The sequence below is a fragment of the Gorilla gorilla genome, chromosome 4 (assembly GCF_029281585.2).
Source record: "Gorilla gorilla gorilla isolate KB3781 chromosome 4, NHGRI_mGorGor1-v2.1_pri, whole genome shotgun sequence".
Classification (NCBI taxonomy): Eukaryota; Metazoa; Chordata; class Mammalia; order Primates; family Hominidae; genus Gorilla; species Gorilla gorilla.
The window spans coordinates 21,803,576-21,826,476 of record NC_073228.2 but is presented as its reverse complement, the minus strand read 5'-3'; the positions used below and the strand labels follow the sequence as shown (position 1 = coordinate 21,826,476).

Below are 22,901 nucleotides of genomic sequence, written 5' to 3'. Positions count from 1 at the left end.
ATGTGGTGCCCTTACTTAAAAATATCAGAAAAGTGCAGAGTTTTCTTTTCTACAGGTCTAGTAATATAAGGATATTCTCTGGTAAAGCATAAATCTCGGTTCCGGGTCATTTTCCTGACCCAGATACTTTTCCGTCAATAATTCTCTTCCTCATATTGTTTTTCATGAATAAAGGGAGATAGATACATTTTAGAATAGCCCATATATATGGTGTAAGGAAAGTCGCTCCACACAGAAGAATTGAGGCTGTCTTTTTTAAGAATGGATTATTATTATTTATTTATTTTTTTTTGAGACGGAGTCTTGCTCTGTCCTCTGGGCTGGAGTGCCGTGGTGCGATTTCGGCTCACTGCAAGCTCCACCTCCCGGGTTCACGCCATTCTCCTGCCTCAGCCTCCCGAGTAGCTGGGACTACAGGCGCCCACTACCACGCCCGGCTAATTTTTTGTATTTTTAGTAGAGGCGGGGTTTCACCGTGTTAGTCAGGATGGTCTCGATCTCCTGACCTCGTGATCCGCCCGTCTCAGCCTCCCAAAGTGCTGGGATTACAGGCGTGAGCCACCGTGCCCGGCTTTAAGAATGGATTTTTAAAATAAAAATCTTCCAATTATGTTATTTCTAAATGTCTACTTTTCTCTGGATGTCTACCTTTTCCATTTAAGTTAGTTCTTCATCAGAACTTCTAATACCATCAATTGCATTCAGAAGTCTCCAAGATGGCCCTTCTAAGGTATCTGCTACTCCAGATATTTCAGCCCTGTTGTCAAGAAGCATAGTAGAGGGTTTCCTTGAAGAATTTGTGTGTGGATAGCAGGAAGGAGGAGGAGAGGGGAGAAAGAGAACAGCGTACCATTGATGGGCTATTGTCAGAGCAGCTGCTGTGTCAGTGGCATCTATGGGCTCTCCAGGCGAATACACGGCCATCCTGATACATCCATGGCCAAAGGCAAAAGAGCAACTTCTCCTCTCTGTGGCAGCAGATGCCCCTGTTCTTCAGCTGATGAAAAAATCCTAGCAGAGGAAAAGGAAAGACAGAAGAAAGGAGATTGTTGGGTTGTTAAGAGATATGAGCAGGAGAGAGAGGTTGCAACCCACTTCTCTGCCCCCTTTCTGCTGGCCCCAGAGAACCCTATACTGAGAGCTCAGTTTGTAACTAGCTTATTCACCTAGGGATGCCTCTATTGCAGGACTAGGACAGAGAGGACTGAGGCACTGGCTTCCTTTAGTCTTTGGTGCATTTGATCTCACCTATAAAAGGAAACAAATGTGTGTCCTTTATTTGTCCCCAGCTACTTTTCACTTGCTTAAGACAATCCTCTTCCTATATTTTGCAAAGAAAAAGGCAGAGCACTCTGCCTCATGGAAGGCAATGGTATCAGGGCCAGCTTTTTTTTTTTTTTTTTTTTTTAACTGAGGCCACTGCAGTAGCTTTTGTCTACTCACAATTCTTTCTGGAGTCAAGGCCTCTGGCTATTCAAGCCATCTCCCTTCTTAGCAAGTTAAGATTGGGACAAAACAATTATAATTCTAGAACTTGTCAGCTTGAATCGAACCATCACAAACCAATCACACAAGGCTGCTCCCTTCAGCCCAATCGTTGAGATGATTTTCCCACGACCTGGAATGGACTTTTCAGATCCTTTGGAAAGAAAACTCACCGGCAAGTACATCTCTCTGTCTACAGGTCCTTTCTATCCAGAAATTTGTTGAGATCATTGGTAGTGGGTGAAAACATGTCCTTTAGGGAGAAGGTTTTTTAGACCAGAAGCATTAGTTATGGAGGTTGTCATTGTTGTTGTTTCTTGCAAGGAAGAGAATAAAAGTGTAATCACACTAGGTCATGTGTAAATTTATGCTGTTTTTACTGGCTCTTAACCCTTTTCCTTCCAGGAATTGTTAAGTTCCTTTGCAGTCATATATCAGCCCTTGGGTATGTTCTCACCAAGGGTGACTGACTGACGGTAAGGTCCCCTCAGTAGACCAACAGAATACAAGTCAGGTCGTGGAACTGATTCCCTGGAAATTACGTAAGAGAAATAAATACCCTGGTTTTTGTACAGAGAGGAAATTATGAAATCGAGCCTGAATCCATAGACTCTCTTAAATTCTCCTGTGAGAAAATTTTTGCTTGGTTCGAGGGGCTCTTCAGTGGAATTAGGGGTAAAACCTTTTGTATGAGAGATCTCCAGATTCTAAGTTGCTTGAAAGGGGCTGCAGGTCAGGCTGCCTTCTGATGGAGACTCGGAGGGGTTCAGGAGACAGGAGCGAGCACAGAACATCTGTCAATGCTTAGAGCTCTTTCTTTTTTTCTTTGGTTTTATGTCATGACCTGTAACTCAACTCACAGAGAATTGCTTTCCATTATGGAGAAATAATTCCAACAATGATTTTTTTTTTTCTTGCTGACTGGATTGTCTCACCCTGTGGGGGTATGGCTTGGTTTTATATTATCAGGCATGTTTGGTGCTTTTTCTGTGTGTTGCTTTGATAGGCAACGCTTTTCAGCGGAGGCTGTGGAGCTCGAATCATGCAGGTCTTGAGCTGTATTTTCAGAGATGAACCCAGTGCTAAATCGTGGTAGTAATATAATTCACAGCATTCCGCGTGGATCACCGGCTATTTTGGGGTCCCAATCCCCTTTATGTAGGACTTGAAATAATGTACGGACTATGGAGAGGAAAAAAAGGAACAAAGGCAAGCAATGCTTAAGGAAAGAAGATAGAATACAGGGAGGAGTAAACTCATTTCTGTTTAATTCACTTAGAGAAGAGCATTGATTCATTTTGAACCCAGGATTAAAAAGACTTGTATAAATTTCCATTATACTGTCTGGATTTTGAAACTATGGATATGGCACTGGGGACTAAGCCTGTTGGGCTAAATGATACTTTGACCAGGTAGATGTTCAGATTGCTTCTGAAAAAAAATTTAAATAATATGTGCATTGTCTTTTAGTCTAAGGGAACTGCTTAAATTATGTGTACTTAGCTCATGTTTTACTGACACGTTGAAGCTGTTTAGCCTTACAGCTTTACAGATTGTTCTACTTTTCAAAAATACTGAGAGTTGCCAGTGTCTATTTTGAATGTTTCGTATTTTAGCGCATAATAAATATGTGTGTAATGAGTGAATAGGTGACTTTTTAAATTGCAAAATGTAACTGGACTCTAAATACCATAAAATCAAGATCATGAAGGCAGGTTATGAGAAAGAGTCTTAGAACTGACCACAGCTCTTCTGTTAGAACTAAACAACTGCAAATCAAATCTTAACCCTCTTCATCTTTCGATAAGGTTTTTGGATGTGTCATCATTGGGTCAATAGATATAACTGTATATGTGCATGTGTCTGTATGTGTGTGCCTGCATGTTCATATACTTTTTGAATTTGCTTTCTGCCAACTAAACTACTAAGTATATACCTTCCTTAGCTTAATCTGTGCAAAGAAGGCATTGTATTTTTATATAAAAATAATATACAGTAAAAACAATAGCTTTGGACTTTGATAGGTAGGACATATTATTTTTCAAGGGTTTTTTTAAAGCATTCTTACACATGCTAACACATAAAAGAGGTTTAACCTCAGTAAATGGGAAAGCTGGCTCTCCTAATTAATTTTTTCCCAAGTTGACTTAACAGGCAAAATGTGAGTATTCACATATTTCTGTTTACATGCAGGGAAATGGCAATCAGATTACAAAAAAAAAAGCATTATTTATACTGTCAGTTCCTGCCTTACTAAAACTTGGTGACTCAGTTATGCAAACCATACAAAAGAATAGACTTTTGTATTACTACACGTTTTGAAATGAGATCTTTGCTGATAAAAAGATCAGAAGCTGAAACACTGGTGATATAGTTTAAGTCTATGATATAAATTCAGAGTTGCTCTATCGCTAATCCTAGAAACAATTTCTGAAAACATTTGCTTATAATAGTAATTCATTTAAATTTCTTTAACACTTAAAATGAATTGTATGTAGCTCAAATCCAAATGATGCAGATGAAATGTCTGGATTTGAGCCTAATAGGTACATTAAAAAAATCTAATTAAGCACCTATTATTTTTCAACCTTATAATCTCTGCTTTAATGGCAATCAAGTTAAAAAAATGTACAGTTCCACTTAGTCATACCATTCCTTTATAAAAGGTAGATTTCAAGTAAACTTCTAAATGCATATATAATGTAGAAACCAATATTTTCTGACAGTCCTTGGTTCCTGAAAGTTGAACTTCATCATATGTGTTTTAAACTTTTGTCAAAATAGTTATGAAAGATATGTCACTTTTGCATTATGAGGTAATTTATTAGGGGCGGGAACTCATAAGACAGTATAAATCCACTTGTCTAAACTTGCATGAGGCTGTGTGCATTGTAAAATGTCACAAAGAGTTTTGGGTCAGTGAATATTTTGCTGAAGGAACAACGCTTACTTTTAACTGAGTACTTTTCTACAATAAATAGCAAAGTAGGTTTTTGTAGCTGTAAACTGTGTACACAGATAACTACAGGCTGGTCTGTCATGGAGCTAAAAGTTTCACCTGAAAACTTGCATTTTCTTTTAATAGTCATAATGCTATGAATATTACTGTGCTATCATAAATCACTAATGTTATTGGTAGTAGTTGGGTACAGCATTTCATTTTTGCATAGTTGCAATACAAGTTTTATTTATTTGTAATTTATACACTAGGACATTGAATATCAAAACATAAATTTCTTGGAACACTGAAATTAAATCTCGATTTAGGATAAGTGCCTACAGAATGGAAGCTGGTCAATGATAAAGGAAACATTCAATTAAACCTGTAGATACTGATCAAATTTATTTTTAAAATGGAAGAAACTCTTAGACAGAGAGCCATGAAAATTGAGCCAAGCATTTGGAATTTGGTCCTGCATAAGGAGCAAAAATTCAAATTTCATATATTTTAGAGTTAGGAAAGAAATAATGTGGAGGATATGTAGGGGAGAATTAGAAAGTGGCTTTGAAAAATAGAGGTCTTATTTTAGGTTTCTAGATTTGTCTGAGCAGAGATGCTAGGAAAAGTTATACTCTGCAGAAAACAGAGGAATAAACATTGAATTTGGTATCAGCAGGCTAGGAGTCCACACGTATAGGTCCCATTCACAGGAAGAGATGGAACATAATTTCTATATCTCTATTTCCTTTTAAATAAAAATTGGAATGTTGGAAATCATATTAAGAAAACAAAAATGGAAGCAAAGATAAGATGGTAGGGCTGCATCCAGAGGCAATGGATGAAGAAATGACAGTTCGATTAATGTTCCAACGGCCTTGTTTACACATCTTATCCTTCTGCTCAGTCATCTGTAGATCTCTCCCTGTGTAAAGAATCAAGTGTCAACTCAAGATCTTTGTCTTGAAAGACTAAAATCTGGTCCAAGTTTAATGTTCAATCTTAATATTTCTTTAAATACCTTTATGAATTTATTCAAATTCTGATCATCAATTGTGAAATCCATTTTACTTTTTTCTCTGTTTCATGCCAACCTGTACTATCAAATATAGAACTAATATGTTGCTAAGTTCCTCAGATGCTTGCCTCTTCATTTATGACTTTAGCTCTTATTCAAGCACTACAGAGAATTCTGTTACTTATTTATAGACTTATTGTATGCATGCCTTATTATCCTAGCTAACATGTTTGATTTATTCACTTTATCATTCTCATCATCATTAGTGGCAGTAGCAATAGTGACAGAATAAAAAGATACCTTTGATTAGTTGATCACAAAGTGTTAGGCATTTTACATATATTATTTCTAATTCCTATTACAATCTTTCACGACTAGTAAGTGGCAGGTTGCAAACACATGTCAAGTTGGCCCAAAGCTCAACCTCTCCCCACTGGGCAATACTGCCACTATGTGAAGTCACATAATTTAGAACATCCTTGAGATTCAATCCATTGGGATTTCATTAGAAAGAACTGCATTAAAAAAAAAGAAAAAAAAACCTGTAAGAGTTCATAAGCTTTGACCTAGTAATTGTACATCTAGAAATCTATAATGAAAGGAGAAAAATATGAAGATAAAAAATCTCCAAGGCCAGGCAAATGCGTACTTATAAGGGTAAAAAACAAAACAAAAAAAGAATATAAAGGTATAAGGATAGGTGACAATTAATTATAGTTCATAAAATATATGTGAGCATTAAAATATATACTTTCAAATAATTTTTAGTTGCATGACAGATGCTTGCATAATATAAAAAGTGTGATGCTCATGTATTAAAAATATGACACAATTGATCTTAAAATTACAGAGGCTAGGCGCAGTGGCTCATGCCTATAATCCCAGCACTTTGGGAGGCTGAGTTTGAGGATTGCTTGAGGTCAGGAGTTTGAGACCAGCCTGGTCAATATAGTGAGACCCCATCATTTAAAAAAAAAAAAACCCAATATGTTAATTTTTAAAAGTTATAAAACATAGACTTAAAAATAGAAACAGAAATAGAGGAAAAGGAGAAAGATATATCAAAGTATTTATAATGGTTATCTTTCAATGGTAGGAATATGAATTTATATTATTTTCCACATTTATCTACATTCTTCTACATTTTAAAATGCTTGTCTTTTACATTTTCCAAAATAGACATACATCATTTCAGCAATGATTTTTAAAAATACCAAAAAATACTCTTTAAAAAAACCCACAAATTCTTAAAGCCCACATCTGAAAATCTAGACATTCAAGTATGTACATTTTCTTTCAAGAGTATCATTACAGTGTTGTTGATGTTACTGAAAATATGTTTTGCATTTTCTTCGTAGCTTGTGGCATATTCCATAAATATCTACAATAGTGATTAGTTTTGGCTGTCTGAAGTTTGTGTTGTTTGTTTTAATTTTTTGTTTTGTTTTTATAAGTTCTGGAAAAAGTCAAGTTGCATGACTCTTATGATCTTCCAAAGATGTATTACTAAAGCAAAGAGACATTCTTACAGGTGTTTTAAACATGAGATTCAGTTTGCTATTGGTGGCACCTCTCACTGGAAAGCATTTCTTACTGTGCTGTAGAGGGTGACTATGGATGCTGGTGGCAGTCTCACTTTCCCTAGTGGCTACTGAACGTGTTTGTGTCTCTTTAGGACCAATAGTTTCTAATGAATATTTTCTAGTCTCCTCTACTTCCTCCTTCCTTCCTATCTTCCCTCTCTTCATTATTTTCCCATGCAAATGTACGTGCAATACAGAACATCAGAATAGCACATCCTGTAAAGCACAAAAGCAGTGTTTGTTTCCTGGAAAACCCTCCATAGAGGCTAGCTTATTATTAGTCTTCTTATTACTGCTTGATTACTATGATTAAATGATGATACTACACCCTTCCAGTTATAAGGCTTGCCTTTCCCCAGTGGCAGTGATGAGTCTGTGCATAATGATTGATATTTTCTCAGCTGGCACCTCTTCTCACCAATGACGTGCACTTACGGCAAGGCTACCTGATCTAAGGAACTGCCATCTGTGGTTATAGAGGGTAAACCGAGGCTGTAAACTCATTACCTTTGGGAGACCTAATGTATCCCAGAAAACACAGATGAAATGATCATTGTAATCACTGAATCAAGAAACATAGTAATGTAGGGTCTGGCCCTAAAATGAATATGGTATTTTCAGAGTGTAATTGTCTCACTCATGTGAGATAAATGAAGTCTTCCAGAGCATGACAGAATAGGTAATTTACTAAATAATAACATGGAGGCTGTGGAAGTGTGAGCTTCTTAAAGAACAGCCCCACTTATTGATTTTGGTTTTAACATATTTGATGGAAAATAAAGGTCATAATAATAAACGGATAAAGTAAGCACTGAAATATTTTCTCAATACATCAGTACATGATTTTGTTTTATGTGTACATGTAAACATATGGATAGTTGCAAACACACGGGTATCTCACTTACTCAGAAGTTTTCCTCAGTTATTTATAACAGCAAATACAAAGACTAAGCCATTTAAATGCTCTGAGAAGCAAAATAGATGCCATAAATCCAAATCCTGAAGCTTTTTTACCCGAAAAGGAGGTTGACCAAGTGAAGGTAACTCCAAATTCAGCATCTGCTCATACTATTTCAAAAATGCATCTTTAGATATGTTAAATCATATTTGCTTGTACATTACTTTAGCAACCTTGGTTACATAATTTATCAGCCCAGCACAGATTAGAATCAACAAATTAGGCAGAGCATGGTGACAGCCTGACAGATTCAAGGCACATTATCAGAAGCAAAAATGAGAATGGAAGGCTCACATTGATGGAGAAGGGAAAACAAGCAGAAGGGCTTAAATAAGCTTAGTCTAGGGTCATTTAATGCAGGAGAAAAGGCTCTACTGTACCCTGATAGGCCTACTGTATTGCAGGTAAAAAATGAAATAGCTTATGTTTATTATAATCATATTGAGTAATCATCAAAAGTTATACTAAAACATACTGTTCCTTTCATTCATTTCCATGTAACTGACATTTATTCTTAGAAACAACTTATAATTCATATGCTTGATTACCTGTATATAGAAAGGTCTGGGGCATAGCAGGCATTTAGGAAATTAACTGAATGAGGAGCCACTCCTATCTTCTGATGTGTTCTCAGCATCCTTAATACCACTACACATAGTAATATGTCATATGTATTAAATCTTCCATTACAAAGTCTTACCCTGCTTCATTCCATTCTTCAAAATCTAAGATTATCGTTTTATTTGTTGCTTGATCCATTTTAGTGTGTAATCATAAGCTGCCTTATATTGTTGTTTGATCATTTAAATGTTTCACTTCTGCCTTGTTCATCTTCTCAGTTAGACATTTTGAACTCCTAAGAAGAGGAATTGCTCCCGCTAGGACGCTTCTGTCTTTCATCTCACCTAGCATATAGCCAAAGTACAAAGTAGTTATTTCAACAAATACGTTCACTGAATTTAAAAATATGAAGATTAAATATTATCAATGCAGTAAGTGAAACTAAAGGCCAAAACTGTTTTCCAATAAATAAGATTACATACAGTTCCTTAAAATACCACAGTAAGTGGCTTGTTCTCGTAGCAGCAGATTGAAAACACAGCCTGTCTACATTTCCGGGCAATCTGACAATGATTTATTTACTATTTATTGCTAATGATGATTACTTTGAAGATTAGAAAGTGGTTTTTAATATCCAGTGGATACAAATGCCAGGAGCGTTTGATGTTTTACCATTGTGAATTTGAACTGCATATACATAGTTAATGGAAGTCTGAAAGTATGTCTAATTGTTGGGGATCTTTATATAAATGCAAAGGAAAGATTTGTGCTTCTAGTGAAACAATCACCTTCTGCGTCACACAGCTATTCACAATCTGACTGCAGATCCAGATTGTGACTAATATTTGGCTCTAATATTATAGGTGGTTACCGTGGAGAGAATCAGTAAGAGCATAATTGTCATTTCCTTGGAAAAATTTAATCCACAGATGGATCCCAACACCCAATTGCATTTGTGTCCAAGACTAATGGGGATTTTTGCTAAATAAGGCCTGATTCAGCCAAAAAAGATAGACTCTGAATACAGAAATCTGTATCACGCATCACTTCAAAAGATATATTAAATCAAACACTGAAAGCATTGGCACACAGAATTTTCCTAATAGGGACATGATGAAAAGTCATTTATTAATTAAAATGCATTTATATTTTCTTTTTTTAAAATGAAGCAATGGGGGTATTCTACGCTACCATGCATTTACAAAATTTCATTTGCAAAATTTCATCCTTCATACTTCCTTATTTAGCTAATTAAGGTAATGATTCTACTTAGATTGGAAAGTTCTAATTAAAATCATTAATTTTTCCCGAACCTTCTCCTTCAAGATATAAGCTTTGCTGCACATCCTTCAGTCTTTGGGAGGAGAGAATGTTGGGGGATGTGCTGCTGATAATTGATGAGAGAGAGCAGGATACATTTATTATGACCTTCCTCCCGCTGCCCAGCTAAATTTATACAGCCAACCATAATCTAATAACTCTGTGTTCCTTTCTTTAAAGATTTTCCTATCATATGAAACTATTTCGGCCTGTGGTGTATTCTTTCCAATTAGAGTAGAATACTAAAGCAAAACCATTTCAATCCAAGTTGCATAAAAATGCCATCCCTTTCCGAGTGACTGGTTTTCAAAGCGAGCTCATTACCTGGAAAAACAACAACAACAAAAGTGTCGCCTCTCTGAATTCACATGGTTTGGAAAATTCTTAGCCATCTACAGATGCACCAACTGAATCATAATAAAGAAGAGAAAATCTATAAATGATTAATTTCCTTTTTCTATTTAGGCTTAACATGTTTTAAGGGATAATTAAACTTTTGGCCTGTTTCTTAGAAGTCCAGGAGGAAGCATATTTCAGAAGAAGCTTATTGAACTGAGCGGTGAACTCATTCATTACCCTTTGGTTAATACAGAGTTAACTTGTCTACCCTCAGGTTCATTTAGCTTTAGGCTACAGCCTAGATTCTTAGACATCCATCTATTTTACAGTATTAATTCAAGCTGTTTATAAATAACACATGACTAAATAGATGTTAAAGAAGACCTCCCTTGGGGCAGGCATTATTCCCACGTGCATGGCAACAGAGTTCGTAACAGGGCTTGGTGAACAGTATAATCTCAACACATTAACTGGAATCACATCGCCATTTGGCTATCAGAGCAGCCACACTGAGTGCATCATCTCTTGCACACCCTTTTAATTTAAGTACCTTGCTCAGTGCTAAGAAAAAAGGCACACTTGGTAAGGCAGGAGTAAGTGCGTATCTGCAAAACCTAAGCAAGCATATTTCACCAGCACCTCCTAGGGGCCACGTGTGGATATGAGGATGGGAGGTGGGGACTCGCACAGAACCTTGCCTTGAATTGTCAGTTTCACCTCTCTTACACACAAAAATCCACCCCGACTGCGCCGTCCACAATACCAGCTAGTTTGCTGAATTAGTTCAGCGACTCAAGCAGGCCTTACGAGGTTTAAATAAACTGCACAAAAGACACATTTGATCGCTCGAGAAAATAAACATTTAAAAAACTCAGTGGAAAGAAAGACTCCTAAAATATATCCTGTCCTTTAGGAGCAAAGCTTCGTTAGGACACCGAAGTACTCAGAAATAATAGGCACTTACTCTTCGGTTTACACACACACACACACGGATTAGTTTATAAAGTTCCAGGATCCAGACCCGGTTAACACTGAAGTTGCTTTTTAGGGGTCTGCGCGCTCTCGCCTGGGTGCTGGGAAGGAGGGCTGGGAGGCGCTGAAGCGAGGGCAGATCTGAGTGTCTGTAGGAGTTGCTATTCCAAAAAAAATCATTACTCTCTAATTGTTCTGATTTTAGATCAGCAAAGCGTGCCGGGCGGTGGTGGAGAGACTGAGGGCGGACAAGGCGAGAGGGAACGAGCCGTCCACCCTCCAGAGAAGCCTAGGCGCTTTGTAAGTAATTCGCGAACAGTCGGGAGAACAAACAGCCAAGCGGCGCTGCAGTGGCCGCACTTGCGCGCGTCTCAATCCTGGGGGCTCTGCGCGCCCGCCCCAGTCCCTCGCCCCACTGACTCAGTGGCTTCTCTGGGCGCTGCAGCCTCCGCGGGGGGCTTCCAAGGGCCGAGGGGCTCCGGCAGAGAGGGAGTGGAGAGGGAGACGCGCCGGGACCGACGAACAATCCTGCCCCGGCGGCAAAGGTCTCTACCCGGCGCTGGCACCTCGCAGGCCCCTCGAGGAGCACGCAGGGCAAGCGGCCCAAGAGCGGGGTAACCGGGAAGTGTGTGGGGCTCCAGACGGAGTAGGAAGCTTTGCCCAAGGCCAGGCTGCAATCAGGCAGCCGCAACAGCCGGGCGCGGAGCTTCCCACCTGCTGCTGTCCCAGCTGGGCCGCAACTTCCTCCTCCCCGGCCCGGGCCCGACTCCCCGGCCGGGCTCCGAGGGTGGAGGGGGACGAGGCGGCGGCAGGTTCCCTCCGCTGGCAACGCCTCGCAGCATCCTCCCCTCCCCGCCGCGGTTCCCGGGGCCGGCCGGGCGGCCAGGCGCGCTGCGATTGGCCGGCAGCGGCCGGGGGCGGGGCCAGGAGAGCCGGTGTCGCACGGACCGCCTCAAAAGAGCCCAGGATATTGCAGAGCGCACTGGAGCCCTGGCCAGCGCGCAGCCTTCCCGGCGCCGGCGGGCTGGGTCTTGGGAATTCTGGTTTGCTTTGGCTCACTCGCTTTTTCCAAACCACTGGATCTTACATGCCTCTGTACCCCCCACTTCCACTCCATGTCCCCATGCTCCTGCGCCAGCAACAGGTAAGGGCTGCTGTGTTTTCTTCCTTTTCGCTCGCTGCCGGTGTGTCCTGGGGAATGGACTCTGGCCGCCGTCCCCTACCCTACCCTGCCCCGCTGCTCCAGAGGTGCCCAGCTGTCACACTGCTGTAGCGCTCACCCACACTCCGGAGTCCCAGATCATGCCTATATAGTTTGTGTGCGCACCAGAACATCCCCAGAGCTAAAAATACTGAGACATGCTTGGAACAGTTGAGCAATAGAAACAGATTTCTCTGCAGCATCTGTTTGTGCTCATAACTTCCAATGCACCAGCTGTAGCGAGATACTGGGTTTGGAGGCAAGGGCGAGAGCGTCTGTGTTCGATTGTCACTCTAAGGGGGGAAAAAAAGAAAGAAAACGTGGTTACGGGTTTGGGAGTGCGTCTTGAGCCCTGGTCTTAAACCTTGGCAAAGCTTGGGACTCAGCACTATTCTTGATCCTTGGCTTTTTTTTTTTTTCGTCATTGCTTCAAGTATAGCTGTGAGTTTCAAACAGAGTGAGTGTCTCAAAGTTGCCTTCCTGAAAGAAGAGCGGGAGCCCGAGTTGGATTTGAGCCTGAGGATCGCAAAACTTTCACATTACATATCACTCTCCCCTAACCAATTTGTTATTTTCACTAATAATGGTATTAATACCTGGCTTGAAGACAGTGTGGTTTTAGGAAAGCAAAATAGTCAAAACGACTTGATTCTGCAAAAAGATTGCATCATAGCATGGATTCATCATGACAATTGGAAAAAAAATAGGGATAGTGAATGGGCAGTTTAATGTCTGTGTCTGGGTAAGGATATCATAGGATGATCACTAGGATAAGGCTGTGAATTCCGACGATTTTCATAAATTCAGATTTTACCTGTTAGGAAATAAGGTGTTATTTGAAAACCTTGGATATGCAAAGAAACCATATTGCGTTTTACCATTTGTTTTCTTTTCACATTAATAATCAATAGGCTGCCAGATTTCCTCTCGCCAACCAATGTTGTGTGTCTGCTGTACATTATCTGTACACTTGTTAGCGTTTTCCTGCTCACTTCCAAATGTTTCATTTCTATTTGCCATTATCTGGAAAAATCCTGGTGCTCAGAAGGGGTAAGAGATGTTAATTGAAGCATGGTGGAAAGGGTGAGGATAAGGTCAAGGCCATTTTACTTAGCTTCCTCCTCTCTCATATTTTAATGACACTTTATTTTTTAATGTTCTTGGTCTCCATAAGAAATATTTGATCTAAACTCTTGTGAATTTTGCTTTTAAAAAAAATAACACAGTCTTTCTACATCCTTTGGACTCCTGAGTTGTAGAATCTCTGGTTAGCTGTAGCGTCCTTGTATGACTTTTGCGTAGCCTGAAAGATTGAAAACAGCTACCTGCACAGATTGAGTGTTTCAGATTTTTTAAGTGTATATTTTTATTTACCAAACATGTCTGTTTTTCAGCGTATGCAAATGCTGAGCAGTGCTACAAGCCAAGTGTCGTTGAGTATAAATGTTAGACAGGGGGCTCACACGTAGATAGATGGGTATCCCCTTCCCCTCCCCACTCCCCCCTCCTCCTCCCTCATGTTTATTGAGCTTCTAAGAGGTTGCTTTCCTAGCAGTTGTGCTCACATAGCAACATGTGCCCAGAGCACACTCAGGCTGTTCTATATGGCGTCAGCTGGGGAATAGCTGCTCTAAACACTCATTAGCAGACCTCTCTCTCAGCCCAGTACGTTTTCTTTTGCTGTCTTTATTTCCTGTCCTTAGAAACCTTCTTATTCATTGCACACCATGACCATATTACAGGACACATTTACTCTCATTTGATTTTTTTTTTAGTTATTTATAAGCCATATTGGAAGTATTACCTACATAGTCAAAGCAATTTAGATCCCCCATTTGTACCATGTGATCTCCTTGACCTTACATTTATCCATAGCTCTTTCTCCTTTAACATCTACCTAAGTTTAAAACGCTGAACTATTTTTTTCCATTGCTTATCGTTAATTTTGGCTCAGCCTATAAATAGTCTTAACATGAACAGCACCACATGTAACCTCTCAATTTCCCAAAAATACTTTCTGCATCATGGGTTATGGCCTGGATAAAAATGATTATTTGTGTCCATGAAATTTACATCTAGACCCTTAAATATTTTGGCTGGAAGGGAGATTTACACATTGTTCATCAAATCAAATTTCAATTCTCTGGATTTGTATCACTTAGTGTTCTCATCTACTCCTCATTGATTGCATCTCAAACATTATTTTGAATATATGCTTGAAATAAAGTTGCATGTAAGCCCTGTTTTTTAATGATAGCTTTTCTCAGCTGCTCACGAATTGGTAATTGCTAGTGAGAGGACCGGGCAAGGAAGTTTTCTGCTTGCTTAAAGTCGCTCAGGCATGTGGGCAGGTTAACAGTAAAAGCAATTTTTACCATGAAACATTAAGACCGTTACCCCATCAAACCCTGACAGGTTCTAGACTTTAGCTATGTAATCAGCTCCACAAAAAGTCTGAATACATATATGCATGTGCACCTGCATACACACATAAATCTGTTTGGGGGCATATCTATTTGAAGTGGCAAAAGTTTTCATTTTGCCAAAAAAAAAAAAAAAAGCCCAAAACTCCTCTTTTTCTCTTTCCAGGAAGAAATGGTAAAATTTCTAAATGATGCTCCACATGTGGAACAAATTCTGTTATTAGCAATGGAAATAAGACAATAATAGTCTCTCAATACAGGCTACTTTCAAGATTCTAAATGTGGAAAGCTATTCATAGGAAGCTGGTATTGTGTGATTTGTGGAATTCAAACAAATGTCCTGGGGTCAAGATTTTTGGAAAGTCATAATTCAGTCTTTAGATTTCATATGGTTGTTATGTTTTAATCTGGAAGGAGTACAGAAATAAGTCAGAAGAAATTTGAGGCTGTCTACTCATGGTCCCTAATGGTAACTCACATGGAAGGATTGTTTTGAATCATGAAAAGGGCATTTCTTGGTGTCAGCTTATAATACAAAGTTCTGAAGTCAATCAGAACTCAAAAATACAAAGCATTCATTGAATGAAGTTCTTCTCCTTTTTTTGAAACGTACACCTGCGTTTGGTGTTGTTGCTGTCTTTGTCTGTTTAGTAATGTGAGAAAACTAAGATGAAATAATTGCTTAAAAAATGCTGTCCATGTACAGGATCTAGAACCTTGAGGGGTAGGATTCTTGTTTCTTTGGTCCAAGTGCAAACTTCACAGGGAAGCAGACAAAACATTGAAGCAGGTGGAAGGTTAAGAAAGCACAGTAACTTCTTTTTATAAAGTAATTCAAAGGCACTTTCAAACTGAGCATCATTTAGGTGTCAAATCTGCCAAAATGTAACACACATTGCAATTTTCATAGATGACTAATCTCAGGAAAAATGTGTTGGGGCACATTCTTGCATAATAACTTGGATAAAGAAGAAGTCAAAAGACAGTAACAAGGCATTTTCAAAGGCAATGCACCTTGCCTCTTCTTAAGGGAATGCACAAAAACAACATAAATGGATTGCTTTATTTGTTTGCGGCTGGCTTGGCTGATATCGGTTCTATTAACTGTTTAATCTTAATGGATTTAGAGGAGAAGAAAAAATGGAGTCTTCATTATCAGGCGTCAACAAATTTCTGACTCTTTTCATGAGTTATTCATTGCCCCCCTTTAATATAGCAGAAGTATTTGGTTGTATGAAAAGTTGAAGATGGGCTTTATTTTTCAGTTCTAACTCTTATTAGTTTTGTTATTACACATTTGGTAAAGAAAACACCTTAGACTTTCTCTTAGCTTTTTGTTAGTCAAGGGAAATAGTTTCTTAGGAGTGAAGATGGAAAGTTAAAGTACATAGATAGTTCTTAGCTAGGGAAGACTGAGGCAATAGGAGAAAACTGAGAACTACTATTTGCACATATTAAGTAAAGGTGAGTGCCTTCTCCATAGGAACCTATACCAAATAACAGCGCTGGAAGTGAAAGTAAGCCGACTGGCATTTATGATCTGTCCTTACACAGTTGTCTCTGTCTGAGAGAACACAGCACTGGACGCACATGAAATGAGTTCCTGCCTTATCTCAATCCGCTAAAGACCTGGTCCTTTGGCACAACGGTGCTTACTTCCTAGCCTGTCATTACACATGACAGCCCCATCTCAGGAGAATTTCAGGGCTCTTATTGCTAGGCAACAGAATTGCTCTCTATCCCCCAGAGCAAACCTGCGTCTTCAAAGTCTTCAAGCCAGAATTACCTGTACTAATAGAGACTTAGCAGGCATTTCTGCATAGTGGTTGCTTAAAGTGTGAGAAGTGATGAAGCAAGCCCAAATAGTATCCAGAAACTGGGATCCATTTCAGATTATTATAAGCAATAGGGGCAGTATTCACCATCGTAGGAGGTTTTGTCCACTAGTTCCCTCTATTTTCAGGATACGCACTACTCAGTCAAGCCTACTCCAAAATCCACTTCACTATTCTATTTGTAGGTGGGAATCTGACTTTCTTCCTCTAGCATTTCGTCAGCCTATCCGGTCTGCTCAGTTATATCATTTAAACAAAATAGTCTGTCTTCCGATTTCAACCTTGCCATCAGGGACTCTAATATTCTCCCGTAATGCATATGCAACTCAGTGGATATCAATGCTGCGTCCACGTGAAGTTTTCTAAACATGTCCTTTTTCCAAAAATTTTACGACAAACCTTGGAATCAGACAGTCTTTCATCTGCTTAACAGGGATCCTAGCAAGTGGGGCAGGCAGAAGAAGAGAATAAGAGAAGGGAGAGGTAGACCTGAACAATAGAATATTCTAGATCCCTGGCCAAAAAGAAGGGAAAGGGGACCTGACCTGACATTTTGGTTGAACAACTGTCACAGACAACTCTTCTATGTTTAACGACTTTATGATTTTAAATAAAAGTTTTACAAAGCATGCTTAGGATACAAAGAAATTTAAAACCTTATAATTTAATGTAAATTATACTTATCTTTACCTGATTATGTGTTTTTGTTAGGATATATTGTCTTAGACAGTAGAATTCTTTAAGAGTGGCTTATTTTGTAATGCACAGTCTCTCTTTTCTTGCAGGACATGTTCTCTGGATGTCAGCTGAGTCATTAAAGTAACTCTGCATGTCAGTAGACAGACCTTGGTAGAACCACAAGGCTCCCAGAGACACCCATCTCTCCTCATTTTTTTTGTGTGTGTGTCTTCACCGAACATTCAAAACTGTTTCTCCAAAGCGTTTTGCAAAAACTCAGACTGTTTTCCAAAGCAGAAGCACTGGAGTCCCCAGCAGAAGCGATGGGCAGTGTGCGAACCAACCGCTACAGCATCGTCTCTTCAGAAGAAGACGGTATGAAGTTGGCCACCATGGCAGTTGCAAATGGCTTTGGGAACGGGAAGAGTAAAGTCCACACCCGACAACAGTGCAGGAGCCGCTTTGTGAAGAAAGATGGCCACTGTAATGTTCAGTTCATCAATGTGGGTGAGAAGGGGCAACGGTACCTCGCAGACATCTTCACCACGTGTGTGGACATTCGCTGGCGGTGGATGCTGGTTATCTTCTGCCTGGCTTTCGTCCTGTCATGGCTGTTTTTTGGCTGTGTGTTTTGGTTGATAGCTCTGCTCCATGGGGACCTGGATGCATCCAAAGAGGGCAAAGCTTGTGTGTCCGAGGTCAACAGCTTCACGGCTGCCTTCCTCTTCTCCATTGAGACCCAGACAACCATAGGCTATGGTTTCAGGTGTGTCACGGATGAATGCCCAATTGCTGTTTTCATGGTGGTGTTCCAGTCAATCGTGGGCTGCATCATCGATGCTTTCATCATTGGCGCAGTCATGGCCAAGATGGCAAAGCCAAAGAAGAGAAACGAGACTCTTGTCTTCAGTCACAATGCCGTGATTGCCATGAGAGACGGCAAGCTGTGTTTGATGTGGCGAGTGGGCAATCTTCGGAAAAGCCACTTGGTGGAAGCTCATGTTCGAGCACAGCTCCTCAAATCCAGAATTACTTCTGAAGGGGAGTATATCCCTCTGGATCAAATAGACATCAATGTTGGGTTTGACAGTGGAATCGATCGTATATTTCTGGTGTCCCCAATCACTATAGTCCATGAAATAGATGAAGACAGTCCTTTATATGATTTGAGTAAACAGGACATTGACAACGCAGACTTTGAAATCGTGGTCATACTGGAAGGCATGGTGGAAGCCACTGCCATGACAACACAGTGCCGTAGCTCTTATCTAGCAAATGAAATCCTGTGGGGCCACCGCTATGAGCCTGTGCTCTTTGAAGAGAAGCACTACTACAAAGTGGACTATTCCAGGTTCCACAAAACCTACGAAGTCCCCAACACTCCCCTTTGTAGTGCCAGAGACTTAGCAGAAAAGAAATATATCCTCTCAAATGCAAATTCATTTTGCTATGAAAATGAAGTTGCCCTCACAAGCAAAGAGGAAGATGACAGTGAAAATGGAGTTCCAGAAAGCACTAGCACGGACACGCCCCCTGACATAGACCTTCACAACCAGGCAAGTGTACCTCTAGAGCCCAGGCCCTTACGGCGAGAGTCGGAGATATGACTAACTGATTCCTTCTCTGGAATAGTTACTTTACAACACGGTCTGTTGGTCAGAGGCCCAAAACAGTTATACAGATGACGGTACTGGTCAAGATGGGTCAAGCAAGCGGCCACAAGGGACTGAGGCAAGCACAATGGTTTCAAAGAAAGACTGTAAGCTCCATGACTAGCATAAAGCACTAACCATGTCTCCATGTGACCCGATGGCACATAGATGTTGTAGAATAAGTTATGGGTTTTTATGTTTTGTTTTGTGTTTTTCCAAAACTTGAACTTGCAGGCAAGCCTTGGTTGGGTATTTGATTTATCCAGAATGCTTCTCTTTAGGGAACAAGGATGTTTTTAATGGCATAACAAAGGCAAGACTCTGCCTTAATTTTTGAAAAGCTGCTAACTACATGAACACAAATGTGTATTTTTGTTGCAGTGTAGTTTTCCTTTTGTGTAATTTTAAAGTCAGTGTTGAATTTTATTGAAAGCTCATGATGCGCTTCAAAGTGGCAAGTATTTGGCTATTAACTGCCAAAACAAGAGCCTGATTTTTTGAGGCCAGTAATTTGTTTGCTAGAATTGATTTTTTTTCTCTCTCTCTTTGTTACATAAGGGCATTATGTAACACTAGCCAAATGGTAGCCTCTGGGTTGTTGTTGTTTTTTTCTTTTCCTCCATGATGTTAATGGGTTATCTCAAATTTTAAGTTAAACTACCTAAAATAAATACCAAAGATAATGCATATTTTTGCACAGTGGAGCTTACACTTAAAAGAAAACAAAGCCCCATGGGCTGCCTTGAAATCAAGAGACAATAACTTTGAACCTCAGCAAGACCTCGAACCGCCGGTTCATTTTGCACCTTATTCAGAAAATAGAGCATCATACTCACCGAGTCTAGTCAGTGTAGTGCTTTTAAAAATTTTGTCCTTTCATGTAACTTTTTTATTTTAAGAGGAAGAAGAAGAAAGGGGCACACACACACAATACCGACGTCTATCCTTTCCTGCTAGGCAGTGCTGGCCAGGCTCATCTGTAGTGTGCAAGATGGTGATGTACTCTTATATTTTTCTGGGCTTTTCCTTTTGCACATTCCAAAATTCATTTCATAAGACAAGATCTTCATAGGACCTCCTTGGCATCCTGGCATTCTCAAAACTGAGCCATCCAGCATGAAAGATAAATGGGTTTAAACCCTTGCTGCTGAATTTATTGCCTGGACTGTCAGGACATCGCCAGCCCACCTTCACCTTAGAGAAGATGCCACACCTGGCCTCCACGCTTGCTCTTCTGATCAGTCTGTCGGGATTGAGTCCTACAGTGTCAGATAGGGCGGCAAATGCCAAAGCAGGGAAACAGGGAGGTGTGGACAAGCCAGTTTGATGCAGCACTTCAGATCAAGTGCTTAGGAAGGAGAGGAAACTTGCCTTTTTTATGGCAGAGGATAGTAATGAAAATGTCTCAGTATTTTAGGGTCAATGAGAGCCATAAAAATATAACATAATCACAAGTAAAGGAGATAATGGTCTAAAACAGCTATTTCCCTTTTCTGTGTGCATACTTATGACTGAATGTGAGCTAAGCATTTTCTCCTGTGGAGCAGGTTACTAAGGAAGGACACATTGTTTTCCAGAAGCCTCCCCTGCCTGGCTGACTGCCTTGCTAGAAACATAATTTTTTTTTTTTCTCACTGAAGCTCAATAATGGAACTCTTTTTTTTTTTTTTTTAATTTAAAGTTCCCTATTTGTGAATTCTGGGATTACTGACTTTTCTTTTTAATTGGAGTCTCAAAATCAACTCTCTTATGGTATTATATCTCTGTATGCCATTAAAAAACAGCTTGTTCTAGAATCATGTATTTTGTAAACTGATGTTTGTGATGGTCTCTGGTTCTTGAACAGCCATATCTGAATGCCGTGCCTGCAAAACTATGACAATTTTTGCTGTTTTCAGCCTTCAGATTTGATGGCTTGGAAAACTGAGGTGTTATTTTCAATGAAACAAAGAAAGAGATGTTAAGCAAGTGGTTGTTTTAGATCCAAATGTAAAGGCAGGTTTGGGAAGGTGTTTAAAGAGTTGGAGGAATTGGGGATTGAGTGGACAAGAAAACTTACAGAAGAGGCAACAATTTGGTTCTTGACAGTGAGAGGATATTGAGGGCTTCAGCTGCTGCTATTATGATGTTTTGCAAAGGAAAATAATCAAACCAAAGAGTATTCAGTGATACGTAAATTAAATGAAGATACAGTGGAGAATGGGGGTGACCACAAAAGAGGCTCCCCCTAAACACACAGTGCTGCCACTTAAAAAGACTTGAGAAATTTGAAAGGGGGTGGGTATGGGGGGGGCAAGAAAGAGGGAGGGACATCTTTCAACTTATTTCTGAAAAAGAGAAAAAAATATAAAATTTCTGGTGCACAGGTTTGTTTTTTCAAGAAAATTTTGCAGAAGCTATGTTTTTAAAGTGTACATTTTATAAAGTTTATCAGATATTTTCATATTTAAAGCCAAATGTAAATAGAGGTCTGTAAAGAAAAATAATTGCCATAGAAAGTATAATTTCAGTGCAGTAATTTCTGAGAGCTAGTACCTATATGCTACCGGTTAGCATGGTTTTAGCAAATATATACCAGCCTTATAAGGTTCGTATTGCTATGTTCTTCTGTTATTTATTTCAGCATGGACTGTTCATTTGAAACCTTTTTCTAGTTATTAGCGTTTTAACAGTTACAAGCTTTAAATGGCAATTTTTTTTTTTTTTTTTTGTCAAGAGCCAAGACACAGGTAATGCACGACATTGATTGCTGCATTTTACCTTCAAAATATTTGTCCTTATTGACTGGGTCTCCTTAATTAGTGTACACATGTCATTAGAATGCAGACGGAGGGGACTCACCATGAATATCTGGGGTCGATTCCCAGATGTGTGTTGCTTCTCTATTGCAAGCAGATTCCCTGTTGGATTTACTTCGGATTTATTCCCTTTTAAAGAATTTTTGCCCATATCTGGAAGGGCACTATATTTTTGGGGGGAGCCATAGATTCCTGGTTATCCTATTTTTAAACAAAATGTAGACAAAGTGAACTCTATTTTGATTATTGAGAAAGGAGTAGTTTTCTATCCCTCTAAGAGTATACTTGAATCCGACATTTTAAGGATGTCACTATGGCACTGTTGTCATTTCCAAATTCCTAGAAAAGTTTGTTTTACTTTGTTTTTATTCTGTTAATGCATTCTTTCTTCTCTTTACTTCCTTTCTTGCCAGTACACTCCTATCCCAACTCTGTTTATTTGATGAGTTCTGTCCCGTAAATCATATTTCCCTTACAATTAATAAATGTCACTTCATATTTTACAATAAACCACTCAGTAAAAGCAAAAGCTTGTCCTGAGAAGTAGAGTGAGTTCTTTTTCACTCTGTGTGTAATAATGTTAAGGTGGGAAAAAAAAAGTGTGGCATAGCTACCTGCCCATCCCCAACCCTCAGCAAAGTAGAATCTCTTTTCTAGTAATTTTGGGTTTCCGCTCTGGGCTCTGGCAAGTTGAACAATCCTAGCCATTGACAATCGTGATAGTTATTATTTTCCCATTTGCTGTCTTTTTGTATCTAAAGTCTTCCTATTGTACTGCACAAACCATGGATTGTACATATTTTTATATATTATGTCTTATTTTATTATTTCTAAATAAAAAAATTAAAAATTGAAAACAAATTCGTGGAAGAATCTTTGGGCTTCCCGTATGATTACTCTAGAAACACCATAAAGCAAATGTTCCCAAACAATGGAACATAAACCCTGATAGGTTAGATGAATAGAGCCATAGAAATGGCCTCAACAGGCAGGTGCAGTGGGGTGGCAGATTAGTTTAATTCAAGTTAGAGGAAGTCAAGCTCATGTTTTGTTTTTGGATAGAATAGGCTAGGTAGAAAGGGAATACAAAAGACCAATAAACAAGCCAAAAAAAAAAACTAACAAAAATATTATCAAGTT

General features: G+C 39.4%; 1 protein-coding gene and 1 long non-coding RNA gene across 4 annotated transcripts in view; one reads left to right on the top strand and one right to left on the bottom strand.

The window, feature by feature from the left end:
• Window positions 1–11,986, bottom strand: part of LOC129533451 (uncharacterized) — a 32,801-nt gene extending 20,815 nt beyond the window's left edge. For 2 of the 3 annotated variants that reach the window (XR_010133728.1, XR_010133729.1), the window contains exons 1-2: window positions 1,659–2,662; window positions 851–1,011 (exon numbers count right to left, since the gene is read on the bottom strand). This is a non-coding gene — a long non-coding RNA (uncharacterized lncRNA). Of the gene's footprint in view, window positions 1–850; window positions 1,012–1,658; window positions 2,663–11,166 lie in introns of those variants that run through there. The other variant, XR_008679704.2, reaches the window with a different exon arrangement.
• A 153-nt stretch (window positions 11,987–12,139) lies between these two features.
• KCNJ2 (potassium inwardly rectifying channel subfamily J member 2) lies at window positions 12,140–22,290 on the top strand. The gene is made up of 2 exons (XM_004041090.5): window positions 12,140–12,318; window positions 17,419–22,290. The coding sequence occupies exon 2, from the start codon at window positions 17,635–17,637 to the stop codon at window positions 18,916–18,918; it is 1,284 nt and encodes a 427-aa protein (XP_004041138.1). The 5' UTR covers window positions 12,140–12,318; window positions 17,419–17,634; the 3' UTR covers window positions 18,919–22,290.
• The last annotated feature ends 611 nt before the right edge of the window (window positions 22,291–22,901 follow it).